Source organism: Apostichopus japonicus, chromosome 18 (genome assembly GCF_037975245.1).
Source record: "Apostichopus japonicus isolate 1M-3 chromosome 18, ASM3797524v1, whole genome shotgun sequence".
Lineage (NCBI taxonomy): Eukaryota > Metazoa > Echinodermata > Holothuroidea > Aspidochirotida > Stichopodidae > Apostichopus > Apostichopus japonicus.
Genome location: NC_092578.1, coordinates 18,112,802 through 18,130,504, shown reverse-complemented (window position 1 = coordinate 18,130,504; position 17,703 = coordinate 18,112,802). Strand labels below are relative to the sequence as shown.

At 38.4% G+C, this 17,703-nt stretch overlaps 1 protein-coding gene across 1 annotated transcript in view; it reads right to left on the bottom strand.

The window, feature by feature from the left end:
• Positions 1-15,058, bottom strand: part of LOC139959015 (transcriptional repressor NF-X1-like) — a 28,258-nt gene extending 13,200 nt beyond the window's left edge. Inside the window, exons 1-10 of the mRNA XM_071956514.1 lie at positions 14,898-15,058; positions 12,138-13,501; positions 10,648-11,040; positions 5,638-5,740; positions 4,639-4,847; positions 3,513-3,730; positions 2,816-2,924; positions 2,092-2,291; positions 1,683-1,787; positions 602-733 (exon numbers count right to left, since the gene is read on the bottom strand). Coding sequence (XP_071812615.1) covers positions 602-733; positions 1,683-1,787; positions 2,092-2,291; positions 2,816-2,924; positions 3,513-3,730; positions 4,639-4,847; positions 5,638-5,740; positions 10,648-11,040; positions 12,138-13,494 — 2,826 coding nt within the window. The 5' untranslated portion in view covers positions 13,495-13,501; positions 14,898-15,058. The remainder of the gene's footprint in view (positions 1-601; positions 734-1,682; positions 1,788-2,091; positions 2,292-2,815; positions 2,925-3,512; positions 3,731-4,638; positions 4,848-5,637; positions 5,741-10,647; positions 11,041-12,137; positions 13,502-14,897) is intronic.
• Between the last annotated feature and the right edge of the window lie 2,645 nt (positions 15,059-17,703).

Below are 17,703 nucleotides of genomic sequence, written 5' to 3'. Positions count from 1 at the left end.
AAGTTTTTTTTGTTAGGGGGAATTCAGCTGACCTAAATAAACAGTGTACAGGCTTCTCAAAAAGTGAAGAAAACAAAGACCCACAATAACCCCCCCACCCCGCCATTTTTCTATTTTTAGAGCTTACTAATTAGGTTACCAAGCAGAGTGGGTAATTTGACATGCCATAGAACCATCCATTTAAATACCTTCTCATTAATTAGTATCCCTAATTATCTTTTTCTGCTATTAAAGCTCCAACACCAAACACATTAGCTTTCTTTTTATTTTCATTTATTTTAATTAGTTTTTGTTTTTCTTTCATTACTTGATGGTTTCTCTGTTTTTCATAACAATTAGCAGAGTGACTTCTATTCTTGTCGATAAAGTTATCCAGAGGACAGCTAATTTTAGCAGTATTTGCTAATTTTAGCAGTATTCGATGTATTTTAAGCTCTGCTTTAGGGAGTATTATCAGCGACTTTTGACACACATAAAAATCGGCATTAATTTTCAGAGGAGGTTAATCCCGATATGCCCCCTGTCATCACGTTGCTTCCCAAGTTGGTTGTACAAACTGAAGGTCTCGGGAGAAATAGATTCCCCCGTGACGGTGACTCACCTTTGCTTTGCAGTAGGTCCACACCATCGGACAAGCTAATCCAACGTGGCAGGGTGCACTACATGGATGGCCACAATCGGATCTCAGGACAGTACAGGGCTGAGTGCAAACGCCTCCCTCTTCACATGGTCCCTGTGAGGAAGAGAAGGAGAGCTCTGATGATGCAATATTCAACAAACCTGATGCACTGATGATGCAATAGTCAACAAACCTGATGCTCTCATAATGCAAAAGTCATAAGAAAATAGACAATATGTCATTCATTTGACCATTTAAGATACCTGTTTCCAAGTACCTATTGTACATGACATACACCTTGACGTATGTTAAAGCCCAGAATGTTCCTTCACTGCAAACCTAACCATGGTATCAGCAGAGGGGTAAATAGGGTTACATTGTTCACTGAGAGGATATAACTGTTAAATATCAGTTCACCATTGCTTAGAGCAAGAGGAGCATTACCTCTTTCGATATTAAAAGCTCTGAGCTCTACCAACTGAACTACTGTACCCAACAATCCCTTAGTTGATGGTGACACCCTATATAGCCATTTCATTGCTTGGGGGGGGGCACCAGTCAGATGCCACGGTAGCTTGCACACCGTCTAACCATGAATCACACCCAGTTTCATTAGGTTTTACCCAGAAAGCAGCAAAACAGGGATTGCAAGAGAAATTTGGATGTTGTACTGTATTACTTGAATGATGGGGGTAAACTGACTGGGAAATTATAAAACAATAGAACACAGCAAAGAAAAGGGTAGCACGTCTTGTGCTCTACCATCTGGCAACTGACAAGGGAGCACCAGTCCACCATGCCTAATCTGACCTAATAAATACAAAAGACAGTTTTCCACTCTGGCTGTTATAGGGGTAACCAGAGGTGCTCCTGAGGGCTCTTCATTTCACATTTGGCCCTCTACTGACCTCAGATAACCTTTGACCTCTACTAACAACTATACACATGATGCACTCAATATCACACATCTACATGCAACGTATGCTAAGGTAAGCCTTCTCTCTTGATTTCTGACTCAATAGGACTTATCGGAGAGAAGAAATAATTGAAGAGAGATACTAACCTTATGGCATGTCTTCTGGCACGTGTGTGCTCCACAGACCAAGGGTTTAATGCACGGCTTACCACATGAAATGTCCTTGATGTGGCACGGAAGGTTGTGTCGCAACTGCAGGAAGAAATAGAAATGTTTTGATATTTTTCACTGTAGAATGTCGACAGCACTTGCGTCGACACAATATCCCATGCCATTAGCTAATGTTACCAGGCTTAACATTTTAAAATTCACAATTTTCAAAATCATATTCCATTACAAAACAAAATTAGCATTTTAATAAATATAGACATAAAACATAAAAAAAGCATAAAAGCATAAAAACATAAAAACATGAAGCACTCGATTTTGATACCAAGTTCAGACTCAGGTTTTTCAGAAATTAAGGACAGATTAAAGGAAAGAATAAGGCGTTTACCTCGTGTTTACCGAAACAGTATTTTGAGGTAAGCTCCACGCACGGAGGACACTGGGAATCGTTATGACATGTGTGGCGTATGGGATGGTCACACTGATGGTAGCGGGCGCAGGGGTAATCACAGGGAGGTGGCGTAGCACCACATGGAATAGGTGGTTCCATAGTCTGAGCACCACAATGACAGGTGAGTTCCTCAAAACCTGGAGGTATAATTAAAACATACAATGACATTGAAACAAATTTTAAAAGCAGAGTTAGTTCTATTGAGCTTTTGGTTTTCAAACTCTGACGATTATCGTCCATTTGTTTATTCACAATATGTTTTGCAGCTGATGGAGCCAATGCATTCCTCTCAAGAACTGCATTTTTACGTCTTTCATGATGACCAAATTTACAACCAGTGTTTCATGCAAAAATAAAAGATAAAATATTTACCAAATTTAAGGAATGACACCCAAGAATGGTGTTTAACTCTACAATAAAAGGTGCATTCAAATTTTTTCTTGACTTAGCATATTTTGAAATGAACTTATAAATGTACTTTGATTTCGAGACTGCCAACTTACACAGCTTGACATATCAACATTGTTCCTTTTTTCTGTGAAAAAGTTGATATCTATAGTACTCATGTTTCACCCACAGACCACAAGCAAAGTATTTCTAACATCTATCTAGCTAAAACACTGATTCCATTAGCATTGAGATATTGGACGTTTATACTCACTTGCTTCGAGGCACCGAGTACAGTCCCCAATGTGGCAAAACTCCTCGCAGAAGTGAACTCCGCAGTTTAACTTGCGCCCACAAACTTGGTCACAGATATGGTTGAGATCCTAAAAGATTTGAAAAGACAGGAATTTGACTATATTTTTCAACATCATTATCATGGTCATAATCATCTTCATCATGATCATCATCATGATCATGATCATCACCATCATCATCAACTTTTGAAACTGAATATACAACCAGCACACTCTCACAACTTAGAGGTACTAACAGGTTTTGGTATGAGTACAACATCACCAGTATGAGTACAAGTAGAATCCCCCCCCCTGTACTAAGGCTCCATGCATGAGCAGAAGTACAGGATGCATATATTACGATGCCCAGAGTACAGACCTAAACAATTAAGACAAGAATGAGTATAGAAAACAATACCCTATAACTACGAGTAAAAGGGTAGAATACACATTTATGTCGTAAGGCTTCAAAATGTTAGATTCTGGGGGACGATAATGTGAGCAATAACCAGGTGGTACGTGGGGAGGGTGGAGGGAGGAGCGGAGGGGGGTAGAGGGGGAGGGAAGAAGCAGTACCAAAATGTCATCAATTTTTGTTAGCTCTGTAGATCATAATGCAGATGTGTAGATGAGACAGGTAAGGTGAAGTATTTATAATAGTAGTATCTTAAAACTCACAGTACAACACTTTCTGTTGCATTTGTGTTTGCCACAGTGTTTCCGTTTGGTGCATTTACGATCGCAGCTGGGGAGCTTGTACCCCTTGTCTGAATTCAGCACGTCGATGCAGGAGGCATCCACGTAGCGATGCCCGCAGGCACATTTGGCCAATGTAGTCTTGTTGCAAGGGGCACAATTGCCCTCGTGGCATACCCTCTGACAGGTGTGAGGATTATCTACACATAAAGAAAAAGTTAAACACTTATTATTATATATTTTATTATATTAATTATATAAAACCAATGTCAGCAATATATATCTGTTAGAATTTATGCTCTTGTTAAAGTAATTGGGGAAAAGAAGCCTGGATCATGTCACAAAGAGTTATTTTTATTATTCCTCGCTGACTGTGTAGCCTTTTGGGTATTCTACTGAGATTATAGAATATAGAAATATGATCTGATTGCTCACAAATAGCTTTTAGTGAATTAAGTACATAAATCTTGACCGTTAAAAACCTTAGTAACCGTTGTAAAGTTTTGAAAGAGTAAAAAAAAAAATTTATGGCTGTGAACAGTCAAGCCATAAATTTACTCTGCTTGTTCATAATTTGTTTCTACTCTTACAGAGAAATTTACAGGTTGTTTGAGTTGCTAAACATTATACCAGAATGAAGCTTTATTCACACAAATCCTGCTTTTAACTGATTAAAAGATAACATTTAATTTGTGATGAGGTAACCCTCTAACATAGGAACACAACAGAATCAGTTTACGAGAGTCTGAAAAATTCATCCCCGTTACAGTCCATTATAAAATAATCTTGATCTCTGACAATGTCCAAATGCAGCAAACGTGGTGGAAACAACATATTTAAAACAAGTTGCATTTATTCTATTAAAAACAAAAAACAAAAAAACTACTCTGCCTTCTTGAATAACATCGTTGGGATGGGTTAGCTTTACTTCCCAAGAACATGATACGAGTTGGACTTGGAATAGACACAGAATGTTCAGACAGTCTGTTAACGTCAACATTTATGATTCAACACCTTCTATTAACATTCCACAGGATGAGTCATATCCTGCCTCTAGCGACAGATACAAACAAGAATTAACATAACAATAACCCTCCTCTCTCCTCACCTTCACCTCCGCAGCCAAGGCGTTTCCCACATACTTCCTCGCAGGTTGGAATGGGGTCAATGCACTTGTCCCTGTCATTACCCTTCAGTTCGGCCAGGGGTGTCTTGCCACATGGACAGTGAGACACATTTTCTGGGGTCAGAGGGCACGCTCCGCATGCGCCGTGATGGCACATCTTACTGCAGTTATGATAGCCACACGAGAGTTGTCTGTACAGACCAAAGCAAATTTAAGAAGACAATCTAGCAATCTGATGATTAGGCAAACTTGATGATCCAATTCTGGTTACCCTCAGATCAGTTTAGAATATATATTATCATTTCTTAAACTCTCTTGAGCTTATGATTAAAAATCTCTTAATTTTAAATTTTTAAATCTGGATAAACCAAGCCTTCCAGAACCAAACTGCACTGTGGTAAAAACACTTAGCTTTACATCGTTGGAATCCTCCATTATAAGTTAAAAACTTGGGTCTAAATGCAATTTTTTCATTTAGTTTTTATTATCTTTTGTTTCTTTATAATTTGTTTTTAGGGCAATTATTGGAAATAAATTGGGAGGGGGGTGGGGGGGGGCTAGAATACATCTTTAACTGTAAACTTGGGAAAGAAAACATAGCTTTTAAGGTAATACCACTGAGCTATCAAGTCATAAGTTGGGGCAACTTTCCATTTTATGTAAGAACAAACATTCGTGTACAACATTTGAAGCAAACTGTGTACAGTACAAGTCACTATTCTAAGGTTGGGTTTGCACCTCTACATAAATTATTCATATATGGTAATTATGTAAATATTATTCTCAGTCAAAATTTAAGAACTCAGTTGATTGACAGCGGGACTGCATTCCAACGGTCACTTGTTCCAATCACGCAAGACCAACCATTATGGTTGCATAAATTAAAAAATTCATGGTTATTGTTTTACAAATTTGCAGCCATTTTTGTGACCTTTGCTTTGACATATTAATGTGAACTAGATCGTTTTGAGATAACATTACTTTTGACATGGTACATCACAGGAAAATCCAGTATCAGCACCCCATATGGATATGTCATCAGAACCGCATGTGAAGGAGACTGTCTTCTGGCCGCAAAAACAAGCTGAAAATACAACCATGAAAGAAACAAAATATAAAAGAAACAAAATATAAAAGAAACAAAATAAACAAAATAAACAAAATAAACAAAATAATCAAAATAAACAAAATAAACAAAAAAGTGGGTCGAGGGCTTGCAGAGAGAGTGATGTGGATAGGGGGCACACTGCTACAAATTTACCAAGTCTAAGGTTAGGTAGAGAGAATTGAATTTCAGTTTACTGGAGAGAAAGAGTTACTGTATGTCAATACTGTAGCTTGTGAATACCAAGGCCAATCATACAGTACATGAAACACCATTCTAAAATTATGAATGGTCGGACAGAGAAATCTGCATAAAGAATTTATAATAGCTCTAGTATCAGCACAAGAAGGTACATACAAGAATAGTTTATTGTACTGTTTATACAATTAGTGAAGCTTACAAAAAAGCACTTTCAATTTTGTACTGGACGGAAAAAACCTTCACTCACAGAGAATCTGAGCTGGCTTCTCTGATGAAATCCAATTTCCTTTTCCATTCTGAACCCCCTTTTTTTTCTCCCCTATTTTCCCCTATTTATTTACTTCTTTTGTGTTTGAAGAAAGAGGGGGCCATACCCCCATGATTTCTCACATGTGGCATTTGAAAATAATTAATTGGGTGAATTATTCACAATTTCCTTTGATTTAAGCAGAATGGAGACCTGCATACATACATACATGTGCATTCCACAAGTTTATGGTTTTCTAGCGACTGTAATTTCTGACTAGATTAACCGTTGATCTTTCAAAACCAAACAAAGATCAGTCTCGAAACGAAGGGTGGAATCGACAGTAGGAGAGAGTTAATCAAGTTACTTCTTAGAATTGAAACTTTAATTTAGCAAAATGGACCCTTTGTGAAAAACAAGTCTTCCTTATTGATCAAGAATTATATCAACTCTTTTTGAACTAAAGGAGACTCTCTTTTATCGATTTCGAACCTCTAATATTTATGCACGTATTAATATCAACTGCATCAGAACATTAGGCACAATAGTTCTGATTCAACAACTGTTATTTCACCACACAATGCATCATATACTGGTTTGTCATTGTTAATACCGTTTGCATTTAGGCAGTATTATTATTATCTTATGACTGTTACTGAGAGAAAGGTATTGCGTTGACAGGGCAGAAAGAAAGTTCAAAAATATTCTCCACTGATCATTAAGGTTTCGAGTTGATCTAGGGATTGGCTTCTTTGCCAAATTACTTTCCAATCAGGACTTCTGTACAGCAAGCCTGTGCTGCTAGAACAGACTACAGTGACCCACAGTAATTACACAACACCCACTCTCTCTTAGGGCACATTCCTGTTGACATTCAAGACAATTCCCCCGAGAGGTAAACACTATTATTAAAATAGACACCAAGGCAAAGAGGACTTGAGTTGAAAATAACTTGTCACCATCACGGTTTTGCAGACTTGAGGTAAATGGTTTCTAAGAACTAAGTACAAGTAATTGTCCGGGCAGTGTACAGTTCTGAATCCAAGGAACAGCAGTGCACACAAGGCGACGAACACGTTACGCTACAGAAATAGGGTAGGGTCCGTAAATTATGCGATCCGGATCAGAATTTCACACCTCATGACAAACAATGAAATCATATGTGAAAACAGACTTAAAGGGGGCATGAAATCAATATAGTGCCCAGTTTATTATTTTAAAGCAAATTAAAACTTGAGCAAAGTTTTTCAAGAAGGACTATCTAAGATGTCCTGAATCTCCTGAGACTTCAGGTACAATAATTTTTGAAATAATTACAAATTAATGAAATTACTTATTTAAATCTGATAATAAAGACATCTCAGATCTTTAGGGAAATTGTTTTTTTGGCAGGTAATGAAAAATGCTTGTTGAATTTTGAACACAAGTGACCACAATTATTAGCCTATGTAAGATATGTTGGTCGTGGTGGGTGGTTGAGAGGGGGAGGGATGAGTTAAATTACAACATAAACATGTGTGAGTCAGGGAATACAAATATTTAAGGTGATACTACTGTAGGAAGATGATTTCACAATCACTTTAAGTCTTTCTGTAACATTTGGTGGCAATCTGATGTCCTTTAAGAAGATGCTCCTTGTCCAGAAACGATGATGTCACTGGCTTGTTCCATTGGGAGGGGGGGCCCGGGGGGTATTGCACTGTTAGGCTTGTAGGGCTTTAGACATGAACATTGGCAGTTTGCAGAAGAAACTTCCTCGCAGATGATTAAAATGGAACGCTTGTAATTTATAAAGCAGGTTTAGGAATTTTAGGAGTTTTAGGAATAAAAAGCAGTTTTAAAATTTACTTTCACTGTACTTGCAAAAGCTCTGCTATTTTATTTATTAAATGCTACATAGTTCCTGCGTTAAAACTTGCTGCAGATATTCGTACCTGTTATATCAATATTTACCATTTTGCAATGAGATAACATTTATTCACTGTGCTTTAATGCATAATGTGTACAACCTATTAATCTTCCAACTGACCCTTTCAGTTTGAGCCAGACAGATTGCAGTAAGCTTTGTACTTTACCTGTCGAGTTTAAAATAAACGTCCTGCACATGCTAGCCAGGCAATAAGACCAGCAAACATCATGCGTAAGTACATAGCTTGCCGTTTCTTTCAGAATGACACTGGTACTGAATGTTTATGTCTGGTACAATAGTAGGGGGAGGGGAGGGGGAGGGGAGGGGAAGAGACAGATTAACTACAGCACAACTGATATAATACTGTTCCTTGTGTCAAGTTCACAGCATTCTGCTCAAGCACAATTGTTTGTCAGTGCTGTACAATGAACTATTAAAATACAACAATGAACTATTAAATACAACAATGAACTATTAAAATACAACAATGAACTATTAAAATACAACAATTAAAATAATTAATAACAATTAACATGTAGTACTACTAACTACTTACTAACTACTTACTAAAGCACATGCTAACTACTTACTAGCAACAGCACTACTTACTATAGTATATGTGACATGAACTCTAGTTGAACTTGAGCAATTAACTCATCAGACAGCTTTTTGATTTGTTAAATTTGCAAACCTGTTCCCTCATTTGGACCCTAGATATCAAGGTCTAATCTAGAGGCCCCTGACTGTCAGAGTCCGAGTACAGTATTTAAGCCAGGCCATTTTAAGAGATTAAGCCCAGGGTTGTAGAGTAAGGCCTGTACTAGTCATTAACAACTACATGCCTCCAAATGAGGGGGCAAGGTAGACATGTCAGACATATTTAAAATAATGACCTTTAGTAAACCAAAATAGCTCAGATGATATCTGATGAGCAAAGCTATTTAAAGCAAGGTCAGGACTAATGCATCCTACAGCAGAGAATAGTAATAATAATCTGTATGTTCAAATTTTGTTTTGCAGGTATGAGATCTGTGAACTTTGTCTCTTATAATATGAAATACATATATGGTTGCTGTTTGCTCAAATTTGCTATAAATTACATCTTTTGCAATATAATCTGTACTGCAGGGTTGCTCATCTTCCATAGCGTTTTGCAATGCAATACCGGGTAAATGATACCCTGTCTTATTATTATTATTATTATAATTATTATCATTATTATCATTATTATCATTATTATAAATATTATTATTATTATTATGTGTATTTGATAGAGCGCTCTACAAAGATCACAGCGCTTGTACAGTGCAGTACAGGCTGTACAGTGCTGTACAGCGTCTGTACAGTGCTCTCTCATTAAAGCATCTGTTCGCACTTGGTCTAAAACTTGCATCTGAACACAGTAAGGACAATTTACATTAAATTAGATGGTAATGGATCAATTTTAAGACAATTGCCAAGAATTAATTAATTACTAACCAAACAATGAAACTAACACGAAGTAGTAATCGATGAATTGTGTCGATGCTGAGCATTTTCTTTCCACTCAATGTATTAAGCGCTTTTCAAAAGTGAATTAAAAAACTTTACAAATTATTGGATTTTACTTCATAATTCATTACTTTATTATTTTACTTCATCACATTAATATTCATAAAACTTGACTGGTCAACCTATTGTTCTGGAGTTTAAGCACGGAATGGAGTCGAAAAATTAACCAAACCCAGCCAAAACTGACTCAAAAGATTGCCTTTTTGATGGATCGACCTCATCAGATGGGAATCAGATTAATATCATCGTCATCAGTCTCGCAGACAACATTAATGTTTAAAAATACTGAAAGGTCTATCACATCAATCAACATGTTTATCATGTTGAGAAGAAGATGAGATTGCATTATTATATAAAGGAACTTCAACACTATGAGCATGTAGCAGTATAACATACTGAACAGTGCTTAGTGCATGCATTTGATAGTCTGAACGATGTCAACGATAACTGTCAGTCTAATGTGTGACAGCATTACCAGCATATGCCACACTTTGTTCTCATAAGTCAATTTGAACTATGTGAAAGGCTGCCTTTGTGGTTAATAGATAACCAATAACTAACTACAATATAAACAGTAGACCTATTGTGGCTTTATGCACTTATAAACAATATAGCAAAAACAGCTTTATACTGTACCTTTTTACATTACACTTCAATAATTTCATAAGTACATTCGATGCTACTCGCATAAATAGTAAGATTCATTCATTTTAACCATTGAACTTTCATTTCATTACATACAGTAATAGCTAACAAATTACATTAATTTTACTACATTCAATGCTAACCCCATTAATAGTGAGATTCATTAGTTTTAACAATGGAACAATTCAATTACATACAGCAATTGCTATTAAGAAAAGGTGTCTAGGGGGGAGTGGGGGGTGTTAGTGTATGACAGTTTTGAAACAAATGAAGTAATTAATTACTTGCTGATTTGAATGAAGGATACGACAACAACGGTAACACTGTACTCACCTTTCTGCAGTAGTATGCTACAGGGTTTGCAGTTCTCCTTGTGGCAAATCTCTTCACAGTAGTGCTGACCACAAAGTAGAATTTCTCCACAGACCTCAGTACATTGGAACTTTTCGACTGTACTGCATCGGACGGTTTTCTTGCTTCTCTCACACAGGCAGGACACCTCCACGTTAGCTGGACACGACGGACACGGCCCAGGATGACAGAGGATCGTACAGGGGTGTTTACAGTGGTCCCCAGGCCGTTGGCCTCGACATACCTCGCCACAGCTGTGCGGTATCTCTCCGGGCATGAACTGCGGATCTCTGGTCTTTCCACAAAAGCACTTGTAGGCGAAAGGGATTTGTTGGACGTCATGGCGACAGGCGGGACACATCCAGCCATCGGAGCCTTTATAATAAATAGAGAGCAAAAAACCAAAAGAAAAACAAGCTCTTAATAGCTAATTTATGATATATGAAAATATTGTGCAGGCAAAATGTACGACAGGTGAAAGCCTACTATGGTTAACTCTTTGTTATGCTATGTGGACTTATAATTCAACACTGATGCCACCCAAACAGCCCAGTAGTAAGGTTAGGTAAGGATAGGCTACAGTACCATGTCGGTAAAGTACATTTTGAACAACAGTCAATTCCAAATAGAGTCGATTCATGCAAACTCTCTGCTAGAATGTCAGTATGTTTCTAGGGACAATGTAGTTTCAATTCAGGGCAAACTCATAAGGATTGTTTGTGGTTGTGCCTAGCACAACCAGGTCTTACTTATTGGTTGTTGAACTTGTCAGAACAGCGAATTCGGTTTTCGGAAAGAAATGACAAATAACAAAGAATGACCAAAATGTTTACTGTGGGAGAGAGATGTCAATTTCGTGCATAGAACACCGGCTTTGGGCCAGTAAAACTTTCAATGAAAACCAGCATATTTATCATCACTCTTTATCAGCAAATGTCAACACCATGCTCTTTGTTTCAAATAATTCAATTGCGCTGTGTATAGAACATACACTGTGAAATGTTGCAGGCCTCTAAAGGGGAAGTTTTTTTTTTGTACTTTGACGGGATTAAACTTTCAGATGGTATCTGGTAAGTTGCCGACTTTTTATGCCATTGAAGCATACTGGGCAGGTCTGCTTGTGTACACACAGTGTACAGGTACCTTCAAGTTTTTGTGGGAAAGAGAGATTCTCGTAACAGGACGTAATGAATTCAAATAAATGGAAACAGATTTTGACATTGGTAGCTTCCCCATCCATGAATACAGACTGGTCACTTTGTGTATTTTGAAAAATTTCACTTAACTGGAGCGACCCTGTAAAAGAGTGGTTTAAAATAATATGTTCTGTTAGTTACACACAAAATGTAAAACAAACACAGTGCAACAGCAACCATGAACACTATCGCAACTTTGCCCTTCCCGACCCCCCTCATCCCCATCCCTCCTGCCCCCCCCACACCCAACAATCAGTTGCTTTCATCTAGACTCACCTTCGACTGCTGCTGCTTGGGATAATGCCCACTTTCGAATGCACTTGAGATGAAAGACTGTGTAGCAGTTCTTACAACTCCATACAGAGGCATCGGATCGCACATGGTCGTAGCACACTGGACATTCATACGACCCGCTGCTAAGCTGCTCGATGAGGACACTCATTTGATTCTCGTCCCCGGTGATGTCATTGCTACCTGTGCGTCTTGTTGGACTTGCAGAGGAACGTTGATGGGGGGCTTTGTTGTGGTTAGGTTGTTGTTGTTGATGTTGTTGATGTTGTTGTTGATGTTGTTGTTGATGTTGTTGTTGATGTTGTTGATGTTGATGTTGTTGTTGTTGATGTTGTTGTTGATGTTGTTGTTGCTGTTTTTTCTGCCTTCTTGGACTATCCGTGTTTCTCTTTCCATTTCTCTCGACAAAGCGCGAGTTTCCTTTCGGTGGTAGACCGTCGACAGAGGTGTCGACGGCCGTAGGAGGGTACCAACCTTGCGGCGAAGGAGCGTGGTGGGTCTGATAGGGCGTAGGAGAGAAATGTCCCTGGTAAGAGTTTGTTGATGGGTATCGTCCGCCAGGGTGCCCGGGATAACCAGGATACATATGCGGGGAGTAGCTGCCATGAAACCCTACAGGAGATTCACTGCTATGGTACGATGTGGGGGAATAGTTCCCTGAATACGGACTGGGTGAATATCGACTTTGTTCGCCGTTACCGTTACCGTCGTACGACCTCCTCTGCGACCTAGCATTGCCGTTGTACCTCCTGTTGTTTCTTCTGTAACCAGAGTCTGAGCCACTGTCGTTGTGGTAATTTAAATCGTACGGAAGGTTCTGATAGTTCTGTGTGTGCTTCTGTCCCCTCGTGGGTTCTGATTCCGATTGGCTACCCCTCTCCTCGCCAATCTTCCCCGCGCTGCTGCCTTCGGCCTGTCTCTCGCCATCCTTTGGTCTATCTGGTTCACTAGTATCTGAGTCTCTGGCCTGCTTCTGCCTACCATGTGACCTTTCACCTTGGAATCCCCGGTACGCCGAGTTCCAGTGCTGGGTGCCCCCACCCCGTCTCCTGTTGAAGTTGGTCCTCCTTCGGTAGCTTTCATCCTGAGATGAAGAATCAAATTCATCGTGGTTGAGATGGTTCTTCCTGGGAAATCTACCCTTCCTCCCTTTCTGCTGCTGAACATTCGAATCTATGGGGCCACTCTCTGAAGTCTCGTTGGCCTCCTTTCTTCGAAGGCCTTGGTTTGCTCTCTGAGATCTATCAGGAGGACGTCTGTTCCCACGGTTGTTTCTTGTCTGTTGTGCTGATTGGGCCTTGCTGTGCACATCTTCCAAGTCGTTTTCAACACTACTTGCCATGACTAATCTGTAAAAAAATTAACATTACATGTATAATGATAATAAGTTTATGGATACAAAATTGTGAACTCTGTAGCAAATTTGGCTTCAAATTACTTTGGGTTTCCAAACTCAAAATGAAAAGTAAAAACTACCTGGGAATACTACCATAACCTGAAGTTTATATCCATAATGTTAACTTTACTTGGCCACCAGAAGTACTGTAGGCCAATATAGGCTACACAGACATAGGCCTAGTATGGAGGATTACAATAAGCCTAACCAAGCCTACACTACAGGCACAACTTGGGCTACTGTAGCTGGATAGGTTTGTTTTTTGGTCAAAATCTCAGTCAGTCAGGAAGAAATGCTTACCCTTACCAACAAACAAAATTTCAAATACGCCAAAGGAAAGCAATATCACAGCTCAATTATTGTCAGATTGTTCAAGACACGAACTGAAAAAGTTGGATCGTTGTCAAATGCCTAAAACAATTCACAAGTCTTTCATTGTTAAGTGTAAACCAAAACTGCAACTAATTTCTTCCAAAAATGAACGAAAATAAGTTAAACATTAATTTTGCATGAAACAAGGTGTCTTTTTGGAATGTGTAAAGTATTACTGTCTGAAGACAGTAGAATGTACCATTATAAACTAGGGGTCATTCAAAGTTTTGCAGAATAAAATGTGCATTCATGATCTCTTTTCTGTAAACTAAAGATTAAATATAATCCCCGTGTAAAATTTTTGTTACAAAATACATAATCTGACATGACAGGAATCTAAATTGGGCCTATGTGATATTAAATATTAATGGTATACCTCTAGTTCATACATACTGATGATGTACCGTTAGAAATAGTCTACATAGCAATTTTTAGAACAGCAAAAAAGAAACATTTGTCAACGGAAGTCTTAAAATATATTAAATTTATAACCAACCACAAGCAAACCCTCCAAATGGCATTAATTTGTGGCAAAGTTTCGGCATATTAATGTTTTGTACAATATACCTAGCCAGCTTACCCACAGTAGGCCTAACTGTTAGTAGTATTAGTAGTACTGTAGGCCTAGCTAGTATTTGCTTGTGTTGATTCCTTTCTCAGCTGACTCTCTACCTAGCAATAGCTGTTTGGCCTAAGCAACTTATTGCTATCTACAACGTTTATGTAGTTTATAAATGAAGGTAGTATACTTTGCATACGACGAATAACGGGCGATTACGAACCGAAGCAATTCTAACTTTCAATGCCATGTACTAGCCTAGCCTACTTTGTCCAAGAAAATGTACAGGGTAAAATCCAACGTAAGTGTATGTTAGGCTTTAGCCTATTTGCCCAGGATCAATGAAATAATTAATAATAGCTCAGACTTATCGACAGTAACAAAAGAAAAGAAAGGAAACCACAAAGTTCATGTTCACCAGCATAGGCAATAACCCAAACAGCGAAAAAATATGTTGATTGAATCCAGAAGATGCGAGGGCACAAGTGCTGTCCCGATGAAAGATTCTTTTACTGTTAATGTATGCCATATAGCCTCTCACACTGTTTTAGACACATATTTTCACATGTTACGTCTGGTCTATACATATATAGATGTACAGTGTGTTATTGAGAGGATTGTACCATTATGGTGCAAGAGCGCTACCAACAATGTACAAGGATAAAAATAAAAATAATTAAAAAATGGACGGGATCAATTGGGTTATCGAAAATGCTCCTTCAACAAACTTGGAAAGGATGAAGTTCCATGTTGAAAATTACCGCACTTTTTTTTCCTTTTTCTTTTTCTATGATATAAAGGACAAAGATCAGAAATAACATTGTCTGCATGGAGATTCAATTCTGTGTTTTACAACCTATTCCAAACATGGTGGAGCTATATAAATGTGGGCCCTGGGGTTTGGCACTACCGCCGAGAGCCAGCTTAACAGGGTTGGTTCTCTGAATTGATCCCTGGTCTAGGGCTAGAGTCAGACTTGAGCCCCGATTTTAGGGACTCCATACTCGACTCAACCCTTTGCAGAAAAAAGACACGACTCGAATCTATAATTGCTCAAGTTCAAAAGACTGGACTCGACAAGTGTCTCAACTTATTTTGACTCGAGTCTGAAGTTTAATTTCATCACTCGACTCGAATCATCCCAAATCTGGATCCAAACGGCCTTGTGACGCTTAAAAATTAATTATAATGGATGTATACGTCACTTTCAAAACGTTGGGCAAATGTTTCAACCAAAACTATGCCATACGTTTGGGTAAAGTTATGCCCTTAAACAAGTAAATATTGGAAGCGATTTTGATCAATGCATCACTTTTTGGCAATTGTCATGATTAACACAATAAATTATTGTAAAATTACAGTGCCTATAGGCCTACGCAGGCTACGTGGATAATGCCTAGACAGAAAACTTATTTTCGGGCACCAAAAATAGGTGACCAGGCAGGCGGACTGATTGCTCGGGCAATATATAGGGCCCGGCCCACTATAGCCTCCGTAGCTTCTTACTCAAATCCGATAAGTTTGTACCCTTGTGTACAACTTTTTCTGTTATGTAAACTATGAAGAAAGAAATACCTGCAAACATACAAAGAATAAATTGTCCATGTTTCTTTTGGTTATTTTATTTACGTTCTATTTCCTGTGTACGAGTACAACACCATTAAATCACCTTCAGCCTCCAATGTAGAGTATATGTGTGACTTGTATGAGAAATTTCTTGCAGGTACATTAAGACATGGATGACGTGGACCTCGATCTGTTATCCAGATCGTGGGATTATCCAGGTAATGGAAGTTAGGCCTATCCAGATTGTGGGATTATCCAGATGGTGGATTATCAAGATCGTGGGATTATCCAGTTAGTGAATTACCCAGATCGTGGATTGTCCAATGACATAGTGGTTCATCCGAGTCCGTTATCAAACAATTAATTTTATCGGAAATGTACCGTCATTTTGTCAGTAATCAAAATTTTATTTTCATTAATTAATAATAAACAAATTAAATACAAGAAAAGTGATTTCTGCAGTACCAGTTTAAAATACATCATTTTACACAACAAAATATATTTGACTGTGAACGATCCCAGAGGAGTATTAATAAGTGGCTCATGGTTCATTGTACAACCCCCCCCCCCAACGCCCCCCACCCCGATACACACCGGCCATACCACTTAAATATATATGATGTGTTAGAATGCTATAAATACTATTTATTGAGATTGTTTATTGTTAACCATGATACAAAATGATACTGGGATGCCATTTTAAAAATAGCATGTACAGACTAAAAATAAATATTACAAATATAATATTAATCTTAACAAAGGCTTTAGATATCCAAAAGACAGTTCTTCATCAAAAGGGCACATTTTATTTGCTAGTAGGGCATATTTGCTATTCTTGAAAAAAAGTGGGGGGACACGTTCCCCCAGTGCCCCCGGCTCCTACCCCCTGGTGACGTGAGGTAAACGTGAATTGTTCCAGCTCTAACTCTTCAACCTGACTAGACCAACTCGAAACCCTACCCATACGCATAGGCGTAGGAGCCCAATTTGATTGGGGGGGGGGGGGCTGTAACGACTTGCCCGAAAAATATTACCATCCGCGGGCATTCAACATCTTAATGTGCATATCATATAGGCATGCATCGGTTATTACATCGCATGCAAATAACATACAATCATTTCCCGTGTTATTACCTTTCCATATTGGTTATAATTATTGGGGAAGTCGTTACAATAATAATGATAACAATATCAGTTTAACCATTGACAAACACATTGCAAATTATTTTTCTTTCAGTAGGTGCCCGAAAAATTCTCATCATGTTGCCCGAATTTTCACAAAAAAATTGGTTGGGGGCTGCAGCCCCTCCCCCCCCCCGGCCTCCTACGCCTATGCCCGTACGCTACTTAACGATCCCATATCACAGCACAACTATACAAAATATAACGATCCGTCTGATTGTTTTGCATATCCGGAAAAATCTAACCGTCTCTACGTTTCCGGTTCTAATTAATAGAGTAAAGAAGATCGAATTGAGACGATGCCGTAAATACACTTCTTAAAAAAAAATGAAAAAAAAGAGTTATATTTTTGTCTGATGTCTCATAGAGTTCAATAGTATAGAAGCAGGTGTGGTCTATATAGTGGTTGATCAAATCTGACATGGAGCCAAATACAAGTCGGATCTGAATGGCACGTGCGTAACCTGTATACGTGA